Raw genomic sequence first — 21,044 nt, 5'->3', positions numbered from 1 at the left:
TTACAAATGATCATAAAATATAACGCATATAAATTTTTATTTAATAAATATTCAAACTAAATAATATATATATATAAATACTAATGATTTAAAGCAACAAGATTGGCTGATCAATTTAGTCGTCCAGTTGAAATCTTTCAAAAGTATGTGAATGACTAAAGTCAAAGTAAATATGGATTTAGAGTAGTAGTTATATTTTACTAACCGAAATACCGAAAAAAACGAACCGAACCGAAACCAACCCGATATTCGGATTGAACACCCCTAATCCAAATGAAGCCAAACTATTGTTTCATTTTCCAAAATATAATAAAAATAATAACTTAATCCCGCGTAAGGCGCGGGTCTTATCCTAGTTGGAATATTAAGAGACTTGAATTTAATTTTGCTGACTGGTGGCCGCTGGGATTGGGAGCAAAAATGAAATCCCTTATATATTATTTGAAAAGCATTACAACTTTTTTTTGTAACCACGTGTCATCACTAAGATGATTCTTAGAATCATTAGAGAAATATGTTGGTCCATCTAATTATATTATAAGCTTTTTATTAAACTAACAATAAATTCATTATTAATGTACTTTATTATTTCCTTAAATAAATTTACGAAATTGCCTAATGTGGCTAAAGTATATATGACAATTAATGATTTTGAATAATAAAGATTTGATAAAAAAATAGTGTATCTTCTTTCATATTTGTTTAATTTAAAACTATTAAATAAATTAAACAACCACAATAACCATATAATAAAAATTTAGATTTTTCTGTATATGTTATATTTTGAATTTTTAAAAACGACTATAAATTACTAAAATTGTTAAAAGCCTCACATTCAAATTTTGTGATCCATGGTTTAAAAATTTTGTTAAGAAAAAATACAAATGATTACAAAATTATATAAGTAAAAATTCTAATTTAATTAATTATATTAATATATATATATTTATATATATATCGTTTTAAATTAAACTATAAACCATATAAAATACATAAATATTTTAGTTTCAAAATTTAATTTGAAAAAAAAAATTGATAAAAGTTTTGAACGAACATTGACAACTTATTTTTTTTTAAATATAAATTACTAAAACTATTAATCCCACAATGAAAATATTTTTATCAGTAATTTAAAATTTTTTCTATAAAAGATACATATGATCAAAAAAAAATGAGTAGAAATCATCATTTAATAGATATTAATATTAAAAATATACTAAAATATACTACGTATGTTAGTATCATTTAAATTTAATTACTTATCCTATCAAATATAAAAAATATTTTGTGGATTAATAAAATTGATTTATATATTCACACCAATTTAATTATATATCTAATAGTTACCGACTTTTAATTATTCAATATATATTTATTATTTCATAATATGTAAAAATATTTAATACGTAAAATAATTTATATATAATGTTCATTCCGCGCAAGGCGCGGGTCTTAACCTAGTATAGAATTATAAACCGTAACAAACAAAGGGGACTAATTATTATGTTAGTATAGAATATGTTGTTATTGATATATTCTACGAATATTATTATTTTTCCTTAAAAAACTTATCTACTATTTATGTTTAATTTTTTTTTCTTAATAAAATTTCAATCTTTTAGTATTGATAAAGTTAAAAGTCTACGAAAATATTTTGTACGGGTACGAAAATATTTTGTACGGATAGGAAAATATTTTGTACGGATTTAAGAAAATATTTTGTACGGATTTAAGAATATTTTTATATACATATTTAGTTGGCAAATAAACCTATATATACGTCTTGTTGTTTCGCTGTGTTGTTATCTGAAACGTCCCTTTCAGATCTCACATCATCCCTTCATCATATTTTCCTCTTTCCTTAACAACATATCATCTCTCTAGTTACACCATGGATCCAAACACCAATCCAAACGATCGTATCAACCTTGATCTGTCCTTGGGGATTGGTCCTCATGCAAAAGATCCGGTCGAGCAACATGGCAAGTTCATGGAACTCTTGAGATCAGTAAGTGATTCTACACAAAATGCCCAGCCTTCTCCTCCTCTTCCTCCACTTCACACGATGCCTCCTGGATACTACAACCTCACATACCCTCAGAATGCAGCAGGACAACTCCTTCTGCCTCCTATAACGAACCAGGGTGGAGTTGGAGCCTTGGAGACTCCCCGACCAGGAACTAGGTTAGGTCGCCCACCTGGTGGGCATCACGCACGTCGTAATTCATCGAAAGCGGCAGCCACGGTTGAAGAAAACGTTGAGAAGGATATCATACCACCATATCCATGGGCGACCACAAGGCCAGCCCGAATTCACAACCTTAGATACTTGTATGTGAATAATATAAACGTGATCTTTGGACAAGTCCATTGCAAGCCTTGCGAGAGTACTCAAACCATTAAGTATAATCTCACGGAGAAGTTTGGGGAATTGTATCGTTACATTTATGACAACAAGGAGGTGCTGCGTCACCGAGCCTCGAAAGTTTGGTCTTGTCCTAAACTGACTCCATGCTGCTCATGCAAGAACGGGATGAAGCCGGTGATCGGCGAGAATAAGGAAGAAATCAACTGGTTATTTCTTTTGTTAGGGCAAATGTTGGGATGTTGTACTTTGGATCAGCTCAGGTACTTTTGTGACAAAACTAGTCAACATAGAACCGGTGCAAAGGATCGTGTACTCTACATAACTTATTTTGGTCTATGCAAGCAGCTCGAGCCATGCGACTTATTTAGTCTATGACTCATATCGGAATCGGGCAGGGCTGATGGCTTTTAAGGTTTATTTTGGTTTTCATAGTGAGTTTTAGGGGTTTTAAGGAACAAGTATATTATTAATGCGTTCAGTAAAAAAAAAAGTATTATTAATGCGTAAGTTTAGGGTTTACGTCTTTCAAGCAGCAATATACCATTCCATTTGGAGCGAGAGGAATGGAATCCTCAATCACCCGCACAGCTCATTCAGTTCATGGACAAGTTGGTGCGTAACAGATTCTCTACGCTTACTAGAAGGTGGGCTACACATTTTGACAAAGCAATGTCAAAGTGGTTTCAGTCACGAGAGTAAAAGGATACTCTGGTCTTCAAGTTTCAATCACATGTAGGTTGAGTTATAAAACCAAACCTTAGATCACATTCTTTTTACAACTGTTTTTGAGATGAATTAATTTAACATTCTTTCAAAAAAAATGCATAAATCGTCTTTTTGTATTCTTTTTGTTAAAATCTGTAATTAGTATGTATTATGTGAAAACTAAACGAAGAAAAAAAATCATCCTGATAGACTTGAATTATATGCTAATATATATCATGTTTTCTTTAAAGTTATTAAGCGATAAATTAAATACTAATTTATTATTATTAACAGAAGGCTGAAGGTATATCTGAAGAACAAAATAAAAAATAAGCAAAATTAGTAGTTGGTAGGCTGTTTTTGGCCCAGGTGCCCTTGCACGCAACATCGTTATATTTTAGTTTAGTTGATTTATTTCTCCACAATAAATGATTTATATCTTTTTTTCAATGATATATTTCTCAACAATCAATTTTCAATTTGTTTAGGTTTTTGATTATCAGTCGTTTTAGGACTCTGTTATATATACACGCTTCTTCTATTCAGAGTTCAAAGTCTAGGGTTTTTCTGTTGTTCTCAATACCAATTAGTTGAAAGATCGGAAAGAATGGGTATGATTAGTGACTTACCTGACCAGATGCTCCTTGAGATTCTATCATGGCTTCCAACAACACAAGTGGTAGCCACAATGCTTTTGTCCAAACAGTGGAAGTTTCTTTGGAGGCAAGTGCCAAAACTTTATTATAATTATAGCGAACACGAGGGCAGAGACTTTTCAGAATTCGTGAGCAGGTCTTTGCAGTCACAAGCAGTGGCGGAGCCAGAAAATTTTTGTACCGGGGTCGAAAAAAAATCAAAAATATAATTTATATACTATAAAAAACTACATATACTCTAGGCACACTCCATTTTCTGTTGAATGTAAAAGTTTATTCAAACAAAAAAACGTTTGTACAATAACCGCTTCTTTGTTTAGAGTGTTCTGTATTTTTAAAGTTTTCAAGAAAAGAATAGCAAAAATGAATAAAAACAAAGCTCTATCTCTATCTCTAAAATCTTCTCATATCGAACCACATGATTATTGCAGTTCTACTCTACGCACACTTATAGCTTAAAACTTTTTTATAACAGTTTTATTGGCTAAAAATATAGAAAACCAACCTAAAATTTAACTAAAAAATAATTATAGAGCACAAGTTAAGAGTCCGCCGTCATCTCCTGTTCCCGAAGAAGAGGAACATATTTTCTTTTTCTTTTTATGTTTACTTGTTTTGTAATATTTCTATATTGCAAATTAGTTGGACCTAATACAATTTAGGAGTAAACTAACATATTACTAAAGATTAAAATAACAAAACATATTTAGGGATTTTATATTTTTGGATAATTATCAAAAAAATGAAGTTAAAACTAATATAACTCCAAAGTTTCAATGATATAAAATATAATTATTTTAGTTGTATAATTAAATTTTATCTTCAGTGTTTAGTAATTATTTTTGTGGGGTCAAAATTATTTTTTTAGTGGGGTCAACACAAATTTTGCTTAAACCAAAACAATATATTTTTTTAAAGTAATGGGGTCAGCTGACCCCCCTCCTCATATGCTGCCTCCGCCCCTGGTCACAAGTCGCTCCAAGTTTCAAAAGTCTCAAGTTATCGGTAAGTCCTTATTGCGACTCGAGGGATGTTAAAAATTGGATTGATTTAGCAGTTTCGCGGTTTGTGCTCGAGCTTGAAATCGACCTTACCGCCGCTCAAAACCCGATGATCACGGCTCTTCCAAAGAGTATGTACACTTGCGAGACACTAAGTTGTTTGAGGCTAAAGGCTCTTGTACTCGATGATATACCTGAAGACTATCCAATCTGTCTTTCATCGCTTAATTATTTGTACATCTCCGTGTCTATTCAAGTGTCGGCTGACAAATTTATTGGCAAGCTCTCGGCTGGTGCTCCTCTTCTCAAAAAGACAGTGGTGCAAGGTCCTGTCTATGGTGATGATTTTCTTGATTCTATGACAAGTTATAGCGAGCTGAGGAGCTTTACAACGTGCTTATCAGAGGTAAAAACGGAACTTTCTATTTTAAGTACTAATTTACAATCTATTAAAAATATATACTCACTCGTACGATAATTAACTCAAATGCAGTGGGGTCCCACCGTCGACTCTTACTTTAATAAGCTTGAGCATTTGTGTATGTGCACATGTTCCTCTGGATGGTGGGATTTGTTAATCAATTTTCTTCAACGTTCCCCTATATTACGCCAACTCCAGCTAATAAAGGTACATTTTTATTTTTGAGAACTTCTCCATGAAACTTGTTCATATGATCGATGTACATCTTCTTATTTTTCCTTTTCTCAGTCTTGCAACTCGCGGCCTCTGTCTTCTTGGAATCAGCCAGGTTTTACTAGTACTACTCATGTTCCGGAATGTTTGTCAACAACGCTTCAAACCTTGGAGTGGAGAGATTATGCAGAAACTGAATTTGACATGCCGGTGGTCTCTTTTCTCCTTAAGAACGCTACACGTTTATCCGAGGCCAAGATCTTCCCCGAATCAGCTGCCGGTCCAATTGAGAAGCTTAGAATCCGCACTGGCCTGGCAAAGTTATCTAGAGGTTCACCTTTATGTCATCTTAACTTAGGGAATTAAATTTCAAAATTCATTATATTTTCTTAACAACTGCATATTAATGTTTTATAAAGTTCAGGGTCTCTCCATATATGATTCTTTTGCTATATTCATGTTTTTTTTTGTCACATTTGCAAACTAGCTTACGTTATAGCTAAGCTTAATGATCTTTCAGCCAAGAAACGGAAACCAAGTTATATTTTGTTACCCTTATATAATAGTTGATGTCTTTTTCAATTTTCAATTCTAATGTGAGACAATTTGCGTTTAATATGGTTTTTTGAACGTCAATTTCGGAATGTTTAACGACCATTGATCGGCCAACTTTGGACCAAATATTTTCCTTGACTTAAAGCTTGGAGTATACAGTAACATAGGTTAGAATATTTTTAGTAATCGATGTAGAATGATAAGTTTTGTGACCATTGTGTTAAATCCAAAATTGGCTTCTGTCAATTTTCCCTTTGTTGTTGTTTTCTCTTATTCATGGAACATGAATATTAGAACAACAAAAGAACAAAGAATTATTGAATTATTGTGGCCGTTGATTAAAAGCGGGAAAACAGCATCAGCATCAGCCAACCACAATCACGCCTTCTGTTCTCGGCGACTCCTAATCAAAACTTCGTCTCTTCTCCTCACTATCTTACAAAAAAACACCCTAAACCCCCAATTTTCTCCTTCACTCTCAAAATTGCTGAAAATGGAAGACGAAGAAGGCATCGGCTTAATTCTAGCCAGAGCCACTGAGCTCAGGCTCAAGATCAGTGATTGTATCGACACCTCCAGCACCGCCGTCAGTGATTACGGCCACTGCGGCGGCGGTAAGGATGGTTCTTCTCCTGAAGAAGCAAAGAAAGACGAGTTTCTTGGGAATCAAGAAAAGGATTCTGACTCAATCAGCTCTGACGAGGAAGAAGCTGAACGTCTTCTATGTATACGCGATGCTCTCGAATCTCTGGAGTCCCAGCTCGCTGCTTTGCAGGTTCGAAAACCCGAGATTCCATCTACTTCTATGTCTTTTTGTGGATTGAGTTTGAATTGGTTTCACTGTCTTAATTTTAACTTAATGTGGAAATGATTTTTTGGTAATAAGATGTATTATCTCATGGTAATAGATTGGTTTTCTTGTAATAAAACCAGAATCTACATCAAAGACAACAATATGAGAAGCAAGTGGCTCTCTCTGAGATTGATTACAGCAGGAAGATGTTGCTTGAGAAGCTCAAGGAGTACAAAGGGAGAGAATTTGAAGTGGTTCGCGAGGCTTCGACTTTTGCTGGTGAAAGAGTTGATTATGAGAAGGATCTTCTCCTTCCTCCTTACCATCTTCAACCTCATCTACCATCGAAGCATAAGAAGTCTGATGTAAACGGGTTTGGCTCAGGACATGTCAGAAAGGTAAATCCCAACGGAGGAGGCTCAGGAGTTACTATTGGCTTCTTAGGCTCCGTTGCAAAGATCATGGTTCCACTCATCGGTGTGATTTCGATCTTTTCATATGGTCCAGAGATCAGGAAAAGAGGCGCATCACTTAAACTTCCCCCGCAACAAGTAGTCAGAGCACCGAATCAGTGCCCACGGGGGAAAGTTCTGGTGTTTGAAGAGGGTGAAGCAAGGTGTCTTGTGAAGGAAAGGGTCGAAATACCCTTTGACTCGGTTGTTGCCAAACGAGATGTAACTTATGGATACGGTTGAATTGGATAGCATTGTCTCCTGAATTCAGTGTGTGAAGTTTCAACCTTTTATCTCTTTAGATGTGAAGCTACTACATAGCTCCCCCAATGTTTTGTTCTTGCTTGTGATGGTTCTCAGCAAATAATCTTAGAAGAGAGAGATAGATTTGCAGTTAGTATATCTGTTCTGATATTTGAACAGGTGGATTCAATGTGTAACACCTCACACCACTTGTGCTCCTTGTTCGGAAACGGGCTAGGTGTTATCTATACGTTCAAGTTGAGCATAGCTCCAGAAAAAAATTTTGGATATTAACCGGAGATTAATCAGAAATTAACTTTTTACTCATTTTTCATTTTAGAATAAAGTTATATATAATAAATTGTTTATGTAAACAAACTAACAAATCATTATGGTCTAGTGGTAACTATCATGCCAAAGGACCCTTATGTGTGCTCTAACAAATCGTCATGGTCAACGGTCCCGATCAATACATAAACATGTTACCTGTGCGAAAACATACATCAACTAGTACAAAATTTAATTTTCATATGCGAACTTTCAAAATTTGGTCTTATCATACATTGACCTAATTTCCGTTAGTCAAACGTTGAGTTGTCGTTAACCAGTAGCAGAAAATCGGCTAATTCCTACATCAACAGGGACCAATGGTCCAGATCAATACATAAACACTTCACCTGTGCAAAAACATACATCAACTAATACAAAATTTAAATTCAATACATGAACTTTCGAAATATGGTTTAAACATACACTAAAGCTTGACATGTGCGTCCGCGCGGATATTTGTTGTTAACTTTTTTTATAAATTGTTTAATGACATTCCTAAATATATAAACTTTTGTTCATTGTTATGTTCCTACACATAAAAACCAAACTCACCCGGATCTGAAAAGACCCTATTCGAATCCCACCCGAAAATTTATAATACCCAAACAAAGAATAATTTCAAAACAAAAAAAAAAATCGATATCCGAAAGAACCAATCCATACCCAACCATATACCTGATATCCATACCTTAATGAAGTAGTTAAGAAGTACAAAAAATGTAAAAAATATAAGAAAACACTTAAATATAGGTAAGTTCTCTTTTATATTTTTATAAGACATGCTGTCAAATTATTTGGAAAAAATGTAATTAATAAAGTAGTTAAGTTGAGTGAAAATAAGGAAAGAAAATATGTAATAAATATGTTGAAAATAATGTTAGTTTTATTTTGTACTTAAATTTAATAAAATAGATTTACCTAGTTTTCACTAGTCAAATAATACCGAAAATAAATTGTCTGTCACGTGTTGATTAAGTAAAGTTTTTATTGTATTATGTGATAATTAAACCATAGTACGTAGTAATTGACAGAGAAAAAGGATAATGTTTAGCTTATCGAAGATATTCTCTTTTCTCTTTGTTCAATTTTGTCTTCTTTCGTTTTCTTGGTGTTTTTTGTTGTCGAAAAAGTTGAAGAAAAAATTAAAGAGAAAAGCTAACTAATGAATTACACGAGAAATAAATCGTTTGACCTATATGATTAATTTTTCTCATTCAATTACCACGTAATACAGTTTAATTACCATATTATACAATAAAAACATTATTTAATCAATACGTGACATAAAATTTAGCTTCAATATTATTTGACTAGTGGAAATTAAGTAAATGTCAAGTTTTAGCGTATGTTAAAACCAGATTTCAAAAGTTCATGTAGTGAAGTTAAATTTTGTATTAGTTGATGTATGTTTTTGCACAAGTGAAGTGTTCATGTATTGATCCGTACCATTGGTCCTTGTTGATGTAGGAATTATTACCGGTTAACGACAACTCAACGTTTGACTAACGGAAATTATGTCAATGTATGATAAAACCAAATTTTAAAAGTTCATGTATGAAAATTAAATTTTGTGCTAGTTGATGTATGTTTTCGCACAGGTAACATGTTTATGTACTGATCGGGACCGTTGACCCTTGTTGATATAGGAATTGGCCGATTTTCCGGTCTAGTGCTATCATGTTAAAGGACTCTTTTTTTTTACTGTGTTTTTTTTAGGTGTAATGAATATAAAATGATAACAATGTCCTATATTCAACCTTTCATCTGCAAATTTTACAGCCGTCTTCCTTTTTGTGGGACAATTTCATAGTTTTCTTCTTTTTTTTTTTTTTTGGAACTCTAGTTTTCTTCTTCTTAATCTTAAGAATTTAAACTGAAATATATCAGATTTCTATCACAACTTGTGATTTTGTTTATTTGTTCTTTATGATTTTAGGAAATTTTACATATTTGTCATGTTTTAGTCATTTTTTAGCAGACTGACTAATTTATTAATTTAGATAATATTATTATTTTAAATTATTAAATAAATAGAAATAAAAGTTAGGATATAATCAATACTTTTGCTCGAGCCATTCTATAAAATCTGTATTTAGCCACCATCTTTTTCCATATTAATCCCACATACTAAAAATGTATTTGGCTTCTCAATCATTTATGTAGGTTTTGGATGACCTCCCATTTAATTAGAAATCGAATATTTTATCAGTATACATAAAATACTTTTTGGGCTAAATTACTATCAACTTATTGACTCATTTCTTTCTAAACATTATGTAAAACCTTCATCCTCGAGTATACTATATGATTAAAATATTTATATTGTTGATTTATCATGTTCTCTACGATTTTACGCTAAGTAATTAGTGTTAATAAATTTTTTAGTGATTTATCTTTATTTTTGATATAAGTAATTAATAAATGGATATTAATAATTTTGATGAAAATGTCAAAGTTAACTTTATCTTACATTTATTTAATTAATATTAAGACTCAATCTTAATATATATGACATTATGTTATCTATGATCAATAGTTCAATACTTACACAAGTTTTCCGTTAAAATAATAAGTTTATTCTAGCTATATGTCTTTTTGAAGAGAAAGTTAGCTTACTGATTTCTATTGAAAATAGTTATTTATATTAGATATTGTTGAAATATTAAAGTTAAGGTGTTGAAATTTTCAAATACATGAAAATACAAAAATGGTTTTGTTGAATTGGTGTTGGTGAAATAATGTAGGTTTTATTGAATGTTTAATTTTATATTGTGTTACTTTTGTGACATAATGCTGATTGAATTTCTAATATTTAGTGATATGCATCTAACATGTACATTGTAGTCTAAGTATGCAAGAAAGTATCAGATTTTTTTTAATCTAATGAATCGTCGTATGTTATATGTTTTGCTCGATTTGTTTGTGTGCGAGAATACATATGTAATATAACGTTTTTTATCACAGTTTCTAAGATCTAAATTGTTGATAATATATGATGTTTATTGGCTATTGTAATTTTGTTGTTTTTTTATGAAATGTTATTGTTTCTAATACTTTCAGTGCCACTGAATTTTTTTCGACCTATAACTATAAAAAATGTTCGATTTGAAATTCAAATTGCGTAATGATACTTCCATTATTACTTGAATTTTTTTCTGATCGAAAATCTAGATCCCCTAAATAAAAAATGAAACTAAATAACAGATTTTAATACAACAATTTTCAATATAGATACTGAAATTTGATCATTTATAATGTTAATTTAAAATTTTAATACAACAATTTTCAATATAGATACTGAAGCCATATACGAGATGTTGATACCGAGGCGAGATGGAACTTCACGCACCGAAACCAGGACGCAGAGCACTGACACACGACAATAGCCCTCCTTTGTACACGCCACCGAGCAACTGGAAACTTCAGTGCTCTAAAACATAAAAGAAGGGAACGACCACTCCAAGATACCTTGAACAACGAACCACGTCCACTCTCCGCTGCGATAGAACCAGACGATTGAAAACCGGATATGCGCTAACAAACCCTAAAAGATAATATTACTATTTTAAATTTATTAAATAAGTAGAAATAAAAAGTAGGATATAATCTATACTTCTGCTTGAGCCATTCTTAAAAAATCTGTATTTAGCCACCATCTTTTCCCCCACATACTAAAAACATATCTGGCTCCTCAATAATTTATATAGGTTTTGGAGAGAGAGAGTCATTGAGAGAGAGAGAGAGAGAGATAGAGAGAGAGAGAGAGAGAGAGAGAGAGAGAGAGAGTCATTTCTCTATGTAACAATCATTCTTTATCATCAGATAACAAAGGTTTCCAACTTTCCATTGGCTGTAAAAAACGAAGCCTTGCCATTTTATTTATATATTATCAATATGGTGAAGTCATGTTATGAGTCGCGCTATCTGCGATCTGCGACCTGCGATTAGTCGCGCGTTCAAATTTTTTTAAAATTTTTAGTTGATGTTTTTTCAGGCGACTTGAATCGGAACCTGCGACTGGTCGCATGGCATCAAAACGAACAACAACCTGCGACTAGTTGCATGTCGCAGGTCGCGCGATAGGTAAACGAACAAGGCGATAGTCAACGTGTATGTCATCTGTTACCAATCTCTAATAATCACAATACTTTTAAAAGGAAGTGGATGAAGTAAGGGGGGGGGGAGGGGGGGGGGGGGGGGGGGGGGGGGTTATTGGGCAAAGAATTCTAGAGGAGTTATTAAATTTTGAGATTCCATTGTTATTGGTTTGTGAACTTTTAAAATCTAAATAGAATCCATTGTTATTGGGAAGATGATTTTTAAATTCCACTCAAAATTCTTTGTTATTGGAAAAGTTTAGTTTTCATTGATTTTAAGATTCTATTAAAATCTATTGTTATTGGGGGGGGGGGGGGGGGGGGGGGGGGTTATTGGGCAAAGAATTCTAGAGGAGTTATTAAATTTTGAGATTCCATTGTTATTGGTTTGTGAACTTTTAAAATCTAAATAGAATCCATTGTTATTGGGAAGATGATTTTTAAATTCCACTCAAAATCCTTTGTTATTGGAAAAGTTTAGTTTTCATTGATTTTAAGATTCTATTAAAATCTATTGTTATTGGGATGTAAATTTTCTTTATTTTTACTCATAGTACTCAACTTTGAGAATATCATCTATACCCATAAGGTTTTTGAAATAAATATAATAAAATACACTCACATACAAAAACTCAAATTGAAAGATGAAGTAATTTACAAATCACAACTTTAACATAATACAATTCACAACTTAAAAAAATAGAAAAAATATTAAAAATTTAAAATAAAAATTGTAAAAAATAGTTTTAAAAAGCACTTTCGAATTTAAAAAAAAATTCAAAAATAATAATTCAAATTTTTTTACAAAAATTCAAATTTAAAACATATATTTCGAAATTATATAAAACAATATTTTTTATTTTTTATGATTTATATATCTATAAAGTAAGAAGTAGAAATTAATTTTTTTGGTCATTTTATTTCTTGAGATCTTTTTTGCGACAAAAACTTTTTAAAAGTTGTTTAAGAATTGCCTTAATTGAAATGATTTTCTTTCCTTTTTTTCTTACTTAAAAAATTTATAACAATCAATAGAATTCTATACACAAGTAATGAAAATCTATGTAAAAGTATTTGATAAAATTTGTTAAATATAATTAACTTGTAAAGTCCTCTCAACTATTAAAATCATCAAATTCCACATAAATTCATGTTCCAATAACCCCCCCTAAGTTTGTAATCCTACTATATATTAATTGAGAAGTCACTTAAGTAACTACTATATATCATCAGATAACTAAGGTTTCCAACTTTCCATTGGCTGTAAAAAACGAAGCCTTAACATTTTTTTATTTATTATCAATATGGTGAAGGCATGTTATGAGTCGAGCGATCAAATTTTTTTAAATTTTTAGTCGATGTTTTTTCAGGCAACTTGAATCGGAACCTGCGACCAGTCGCACGACATCAAAACAAACAACAACCTGCGATTAGTTACATGTCGCAGGTCGCATGTCGCATGTCGCACGATAGGTAAACGAACATGGCGATAGTCAACGTGTATGTCATTCGTTACCAATCTCTAATAATCACAATACTTTTAAAAGGAAGTGGATGAATTAAGTTTATAATCCTATTATATTAATTGAGAAGTCACTTAAGTAACTTCACAATTGGTGTCATTCATAGGTGAAGTTTAAAATTAATTATCTTAATTTGACTGATTGTTGTTATTTGACTTTTCATTTATTTAATTAAAATTTTAAAAAGAAAACTAATCCTAGAACTACCTAATCTAATATATATTACCTTACAAACAATTAAACATTTTAAAGATAAAAAAATTAACATAATTTATTTATAGAAACAATTAAATATCATAGATTTTATTATAGAAATTCAGAATATACATATAAATACATATAATATGATAGAAATAATTATATAAACGATTTTAAAAATATTTATATTAATATTGGATACAATAAATCATAGATTACAGAAAAATAATTAACATAAACCTAATAATATTCTTTTATACTCACTATATATATTTTTGTTTTTTCTAAAAATATGCCCAATGAATGCAAAACAGTCAAATATACAATTTAAAAAAAATCAGTTATTTTTAAATAACAGATATTGATAGTATAGTTGAGTTATTACTTTCAGAAATGATTATAGTATTTTTATATTTAAAAATATAAAACATATGGTAAATCTTTTAAAATAATATTAATAAATGAAAATATTTCTTATAAAATAAAATTGAAAAATTGGAACATTATATTAATATGAGACTAGATTTAATACACTCTATTAATAAATTCTTATAGCTTTGATTATAATAAAATTATATGGTAAATCGTTTAAATAATATTAATCAATGAAAATGATTATCATAATATAAATTGAAAAAACAGAAACAATATACTAATACAAGACTAGAGTTAAGACTCTATTGATATAGTTTTGATTATAATAAAATTGACATGCTTATTTTTTGTAATAAGAAAAAAGAAAGGATACATAAATAAAACATGAATGAAGAATAATAAATCTTGTTTGTTGTATTTTTGGTTGCATTCTTGGTTATTTTATAATTTTACATACTTAATTTTTTATTTTTATTTTTGAAATACATGTGTTTTACATATTACTTCAACTGTTAATTAATTAGTTTCATCTGTTTTTATAACACGAAGACAAATTAAGTGAGGAAGATCAATATAGATGATAAGTTCTAAAATTGATGGTCGAAAAATGGAAAATATAAAGTAAATTTTTTTAAAAAAATATTAAAAAAAATAATGATATGTATATTTACGGTAAAATAAAAGTTTACAATGTATGATAACAAATTTATAATAATTTGTTTATACAAATAAAATCATGTTATTTTGATGTAATAAAATTACTGAATCTCACATTGATATTAAGTATATATGTCTAAAATAATGACATCATGCTGTTTAAATTTTAGATATTTTTTCTGATATTGATAATATTTAATTAAAATAGGTATGTGATAAAGTAACTTTTTTAAAATGAAAGTAATACTTTTAAATGAAGAGTGTGATAATTGGATAGAATTTTAGGATGCATTTTTTGGTTAAGCAATTGTGAGTGCTATGTTAAACACTAAATTAAAAATGTGTGAGAAAGTGTGATTTGTGATTTGAAAAAATTATGGAAAATTTTAAATTGCTTTACTTCTAAATAAAATAAAATGGTAGACAAAATAATGCGAAAATTTTAAGCGTTATAAAATATTTTTGTGTACATTAATTTTTTTTTAATCACAAATTATATCATAAAAAAGACAACTGGAAACTTATATTAAAATTTATAGAATAATCAATATATCTTAGTAATTTTCAAAGATTATACAATACCAAGACTTATGATTTTTAAATTATTTAAACCGAAAAGGTTATTTTTAATAGTTACTATTATTATTCAAAATAATAAAATTATAAACATAATATATCATTTTCATATAATGTATATCCGGGAAATCACGGGTAACCACCTAGTAGACTCTTAAAACATAGGCCAAATTCATGTGAAGATAAACAATATACAATCTAAACCCTAGATCATAAACATTTCAAGCTAAAAATTACACTAGAAAACTCCATAAACCAACTTATACAAAAAAACTTTATAAACTAAAAATTTCAACCACAAAATGTATTTTTTCCTTATTTCAGAAGAACTACCATATTTTAAATTATATATTTAATATTTTCTTAACTATCCCTTGCAACTTTTTTTTTGTCGACTGTCCCTTGCAACTTTTAATAAGTTGGAAGTACATAGTACATACTTATTTCACTTTTTATAATAGTCCCTTCCAACATTTTTTTCTAATGTCAACGTCAGAGATTCGCTTCGCCGTCCATCCTCGCCTGCAGCTCGCAATCAACTCTTATTTATTGAAAAAAAAAACAGCCAATAACCTCTTGTTGTCAAAAAAAAAACAATAACCTCTTGTCAAAATAAAATAAAGATAGGCTCTATCAAATAAGATAAATTTTCAAAGATCATTCGATAGGTTATCAATCCAAATTCAAATTAAAGGTCTTCAAAAAGATTCCGAAAAGGAAAGAAGAAGAAATGGTCCTATATGAGAACACAGCAAAAGCATACACAAAAAAATGGATAGATATATTTTTTAAGCGAAAAATAATTTCGAGCTACATGAACAATATGACACCACATGGTCATACCTATAGACAAAAGTAATGTATTGAAAACCATACAAGTTATATAGATCACATAAAACATCCATGAACTAATATATTATGTTGTTAATATATATCATAAATACAATTTGATTTCATAAAAATGTGCAGAACTGAAATCTGGCATCACCCAATGAAAATTTATTTGAGAAACAGATAATAACACATATCCAATTGATTTGAAACAAAATGAACACGCATAGATCAAACATTCAAAATGCAAGATTATACACTAAAAACATGAGATAACATATTAAAACATGTTAAACATCTGGAAATTTTACTAGTCCAATACACTTTTATATGGCTATCAAAATTATGTTGATGGTGTTAGCAACATTTATGGCGCGTCTGATCAACGTACTTCTTCTCTCCTTTCGGCAAACGTGTGGGGTTAGTTCACTTCATCCCAACACAAAGTGAATTTACTTGGATTCGTTCGGTGGAGTTAACTGTCTTTGCTTCTTACATGTGCCATTTGATCTCGGAGTAGTAGCTATCGACAAGGTACCGCTCCATGCTAGATTACATGGGCGCGACCATCTCTCCTTCTGGTGGAGGAGTGCCTAACCATCTAACGATGCGGTGTTCGGTTTCCGGTTAGGTTTGGATAGGGTTTCGACTTCTCAGTTCTGTGCCGGGTTACCATCTTGCGATGTGATGACAGTCTCAGCTCTTCTCCGGCGGCCTTGCGTTTACCCGTTTTGTGTCTGATATAGTATAGTTGGTTGAGACTGGTTTAGGTAGGTTTAGTCAATCTAGGGCTGAACATTTTATCTGTTAAATTTGATTCGATTCGTTATTCGTTTGATTCAAAAATTCTGGATATCTGTAAACTTCTGAAGCAAAGCAAATACTAAAAATCAATATCCGTTAAAATCGAAGCAAATCACAAATATTAAAATTTTGGGAAACAGATATCCGATCTGGTAATATATAAATACATGTATATATTGATTATATTTAAAGTTTTTAATGTATAAAATTATATAATTATTATTCTAACATATGATTTGATAAATTTTATTCACATGATTACTTATATAAAAGTATTACATAAAAAGAAGAGATCACATTTATGACAATTATAATTTTTTTCTTAAGTTTTGTGTTATTATAATTGTTAACTAAGTTAAAAAAATTTACAAAATATGTAGATTCACTACTTCTTTTAATTTTTTTTTATCATATATATCATGCAAAAAAATATTTTACAAAAAAAATTTGTATCAAAATTTTAAGATTATTTATATTAATCAAAATATATGAGATATCCATAAGTATTCGTAAATATCCGCAAATATCTATTTATTTTCCGGATATCCGTTTTTCTGAATATCCGTATTTTTCCGAAGCAAAGCAAATCGAAAAATTAGATATCTGTGACATACGAAGCAAATGACAATACTTCCAAAAATCCGGATATCCGATCCGTGTCCAGGCCTAAGTCAATCAGTGGAATCTTCTATTTTTATTTTTTTTTAAAAAGTTAGGGAATTCTTTATATATCTTTATATATATTAAGGAAAAGCTATTCTAATAAAAAAGAGACAAATTTTAATGATTATACAAACTCCGGCTTTAAGTTTGACTCGTAATAGTATATATGTATTGTTCTAGACTCTATAATTATATTCAGTTCAACTATAAAATATAAGAGAAGCAACCCATTTTGCGACAAAATAATGTAAATCCTTATCCCGCGACTAATGGAACTTTGACAAATTAAGCGGTGGATTTAATTGAGGAAATGGTTGGAAGTTTGAAACAAACATTTTCTACTCGGTTACGGGACCAGTGTTTCCTCACGTCTTATTCGTCAACTCCTTTTTTTTTATACGTCACCCATTTCTTAAGCTGCAACAGAATTGTCATAAGTTTAATATATTTCCATATTTCTTTATTATATACTTTGAATAAAAAGTGATTATACATCAAGTGTACAAAGAAATAAAAAAAATCCCCACCAAAAAAAAAGAAATCCCCAGCAAAAATATACCACTATAATTTTGATAAAAATGTTTTTATATTAATATTATTTTTTATTTCTTTTGTTTTTATCTCATTCATTTCATTTGTTCTTAACTTCTTATGTTTAGCATTCAAAAAAAAGACCATTCAAAGTTTTAAATATGATCCACTATTCCTTTTATAGTTGCAGAATTAAAATATATTATATTTTAGATGTTACGTTTGTTTTTGGCTCCACATCCAATTTGAACATTAGAAACATGACACAACAAAGAGGAAAACCACAAAAAGTGACTAAGAGTCTGATTGATTTTTCTAGCTACGATCCACAAACACAATTTTTACAGTTGATTATAGTTATTAGCATTTTACAAAATTGCAAGAACCACAAAAATGACGCCATAAATCGGTTCAAACCACTTTAAACCTATTAAAATTAAAAGTTGAAAGAGATGGAGGCGCTTCTATGGGCTATGGAATGTATGAGGAATCTACGTCAATACCAGGTTACGTTTGCAACGGATTGTTCTCAATTGGTGAAGATGGTTTCGGAACCAGAAGAGTGGCCAACTTTTGCAAGTTATCTGGAAGATATCAAGACTTTGAAAGAGAGTTTCACAAGATCAGAGATTATACATGTACCAAGAACGCAAAATACAAAGGCAGATAACCTAGCATGCAGTGTCAGGAAACAAACGTCTTTCGTCGTTCACATGGATCAACATCTCCCGGCTTGGTTTACAGAGTCTATATGAGTCTGTAATGTTGGCGACAAAAAAAAAAAAAAATTAAAAGTTGATTTTTGCTGGCGTTTGGACGGTTGCGAGTAGATAAATAAATAAATAAAAATATTTTAAATTTTTTTAATTTAAATTTTAAAATTAAAATATTACAACAAAATATATATATATATATTTAAAATTTAAATTCACTAACAGTATCATAATTTATTTTATAAAAAATTTAAACCAAAATTATTCACTATAATTTTTAAACATTATATGTATGCATATAAAGGAAAAAAATGATATTAAAAACAACATGGGCAAGGGGCGTGAGCTCCGAACCCAACTTCTTTTCATAAATGATATTGAAAGAATTAGGGATAATAGCCTAAATTTCTCAAATTTACCTATACGTAAAAGGAATATTAAAATCGTTTTGTCCAAGGGCAGATGGTTTCTTTGAGCCGTCCCCGATATCAGAGAAAATATGGCCGAAGGCTGAGAGGAAGAGACGGAGTAAATCATTGACTTTATTATATCAAGTAAATCATTGACTAGTTTTTAATTTTAAAAGAAACCATTTAGTTATCCAATCTTTATTTAATCTTGTCTACATTCAATTAACTCTTTTAACGCAGATAAAGAAAGAAAAATATAATAAATTCATACACATTTTTTATTGATAACTAAAAGAAGTATAGTTATGTTGGAGATGAATTTTGTCTCTCAATAAGGTTCATCATGTAAATTCAAAGAAAAATATATCATTGTAATTATGAGAAAAATGAATTTATTCTCTTTTCTAAATTTTATTCATTTTATTTCATCCATTTATTCTTGTAGTTACCATTCATAATCTTAGATATGATCCCATCTTTTTTCCTTACAAAATTAAAATATTATATTTTAGTTCTTACGTTTGTCATTAGTTTCACATCTAATTCGAACATTTAGAAACAAGATAAAATTTCTTCAAGAAAAAAGAAACAAGATAAAATAAAAACAAGGAGGAATCCCACAAAAGAAAGTAAGCCGATGCGGTTAAATAAAAAATAGCTTACAAGATAAATTGGATATGTAACTTTGCGGTCTGTGTTAAAGCTGCCGCTACATCGCCGGCCAGGATTAAATCCGTACATATTGAAAAAGAAGACGTAATTTATATTAATTTGTTATTTACAGAAAATTACAAAGAATTATAATCTCAGGGAAAATAGGGAATCATGTAAGCTGAAGACTGATAGGAAGAGGCGGAGTACTGGCGGGGGAGGACGGGCGGAACCTGAGGAGCGTGGCTCAATAAGACTCTCGCGGCTTCAGCCACTACCGCCGCTAAATCCATTGTTATCTTCAAAAACTCTATACAAAACTCTATTCTCTTTATCACCATTGACCTCCCTTTTATTCTCTCTCTCTCTCTTTCTTTCTCTCTTCTCTTTTCTTTTCTTTTCTTTTCTTTTCTCTACCTTCAAATTCTTACTCTGTCTGATGTAGTTATGTGCCTGCGTATTTATACCTCAACACATACATGCCATGTGGACAATATGTATATAACTTACAAAACAAAATTATTGATTAACTCGTTGACCAAATAAAATTATTGTTTAACTAATCTTGATTTTTTTAAGTAGAATGACCAAAGAAACGATGACGTGCTGTGGTTTGAAAAAAGGGAGACAAATAAAACATTGACTTTATTAAAAGCAAAATTATTGACTTGGTTTAATTTAAAAAAAAAAAACCATTTAGTTACCCCATCAAGATTTCATTCAACTGTAACGACTTTGTATTTTGGATTGATGATTAAAAATTTCTAGCCGGAAAAAAAGATTTCATTGACCGGGTGTTTGTGGCATAGTGGTAAAAAACTCATAGTTGTGAGTTATGGTACCTAAATTCGAGTCTCGGTCGCCATCGATTAAAATTGGATGAAAAAATGGCTACTTGGATGCCTTCGATGGCCTCTCCAGCTCAGCTACGGTGGACAATCACTAGACGCTAATCGGATCTCTTTCGGAAGCATCCTAATATCAGGATCATAAAAAAAAAAGATTTCTTTCGGTTTACGTTTTTGAAGTAGATAAAGAAAGGAAATTGCCAAATTTATACACACCTATTTATAGATAACTAAAGGAAGTATAACTCTATATAAGTTTCTGTTAGCATGTGATTTTCTTGTAGTACTTAATAAACATCTGAAAATATTTTTTTTTTCTGCTGTATCTATATTAAAAATATAATATATTTATTCAATTAAGTAATTCTGAATCCATAAAAACCACAGTCATATTTAAAAGTATTGATCAGAAAATAAAAAAAAAAGATAA

The 21,044-nt window shown here is 30.2% G+C and overlaps 3 protein-coding genes across 3 annotated transcripts; all 3 read left to right on the top strand.

Moving 5' to 3' along the window:
• The first annotated feature begins 1,279 nt into the window (after window positions 1–1,279).
• Window positions 1,280–4,259, top strand: LOC103848005. Its single transcript, XM_009124999.3, has one exon. It carries the CDS (start codon window positions 1,892–1,894, stop codon window positions 2,741–2,743), a length of 852 nt encoding a protein of 283 aa, XP_009123247.1. The 5' UTR covers window positions 1,280–1,891; the 3' UTR covers window positions 2,744–4,259.
• Window positions 4,260–4,649: 390 nt separating this feature from the next.
• On the top strand, window positions 4,650–5,730 carry LOC117128420 (FBD-associated F-box protein At5g56380). Its single transcript, XM_033280734.1, has 4 exons — window positions 4,650–4,734; window positions 4,787–5,136; window positions 5,224–5,358; window positions 5,440–5,730. Exons 1-4 carry the CDS (start codon window positions 4,650–4,652, stop codon window positions 5,728–5,730), a joined length of 861 nt encoding a protein of 286 aa, XP_033136625.1.
• A 150-nt stretch (window positions 5,731–5,880) lies between these two features.
• On the top strand, window positions 5,881–15,804 carry LOC103848003 (plastid division protein PDV2). The gene is made up of 3 exons (XM_009124996.3): window positions 5,881–6,694; window positions 6,853–11,715; window positions 13,190–15,804. The coding sequence occupies exons 1-2, from the start codon at window positions 6,116–6,118 to the stop codon at window positions 7,405–7,407; spliced, it is 1,134 nt and encodes a 377-aa protein (XP_009123244.2). The 5' UTR covers window positions 5,881–6,115; the 3' UTR covers window positions 7,408–11,715; window positions 13,190–15,804.
• Window positions 15,805–21,044: the final 5,240 nt, after the last annotated feature.

The sequence above is a fragment of the Brassica rapa genome, chromosome A09, assembly GCF_000309985.2.
Source record: "Brassica rapa cultivar Chiifu-401-42 chromosome A09, CAAS_Brap_v3.01, whole genome shotgun sequence".
Classification (NCBI taxonomy): domain Eukaryota; kingdom Viridiplantae; phylum Streptophyta; class Magnoliopsida; order Brassicales; family Brassicaceae; genus Brassica; species Brassica rapa.
This window is presented reverse-complemented; position numbering and strand designations above follow the sequence as displayed.

Bases quoted from the DNA above. Each gene is read 5' to 3' on its own strand.
- LOC103848005 (XM_009124999.3), top strand. From the start codon at position 1,892: ATGGATCCAAACACCAATCCAAACGATCGTATCAACCTTGATCTGTCC.
- LOC117128420 (XM_033280734.1), top strand. From the start codon at position 4,650: ATGGGGTCAGCTGACCCCCCTCCTCATATGCTGCCTCCGCCCCTGGTC. The intron at 5,137-5,223 runs GTAAAAACGGAA...ACTCAAATGCAG, and splicing joins TTACAACGTGCTTATCAGAG to TGGGGTCCCACCGTCGACTC. The intron at 5,359-5,439 runs GTACATTTTTAT...TCCTTTTCTCAG, and splicing joins GCCAACTCCAGCTAATAAAG to TCTTGCAACTCGCGGCCTCT.
- LOC103848003 (XM_009124996.3), top strand. From the start codon at position 6,116: ATGATAAGTTTTGTGACCATTGTGTTAAATCCAAAATTGGCTTCTGTC. The intron at 6,695-6,852 runs GTTCGAAAACCC...TAATAAAACCAG, and splicing joins CCCAGCTCGCTGCTTTGCAG to AATCTACATCAAAGACAACA.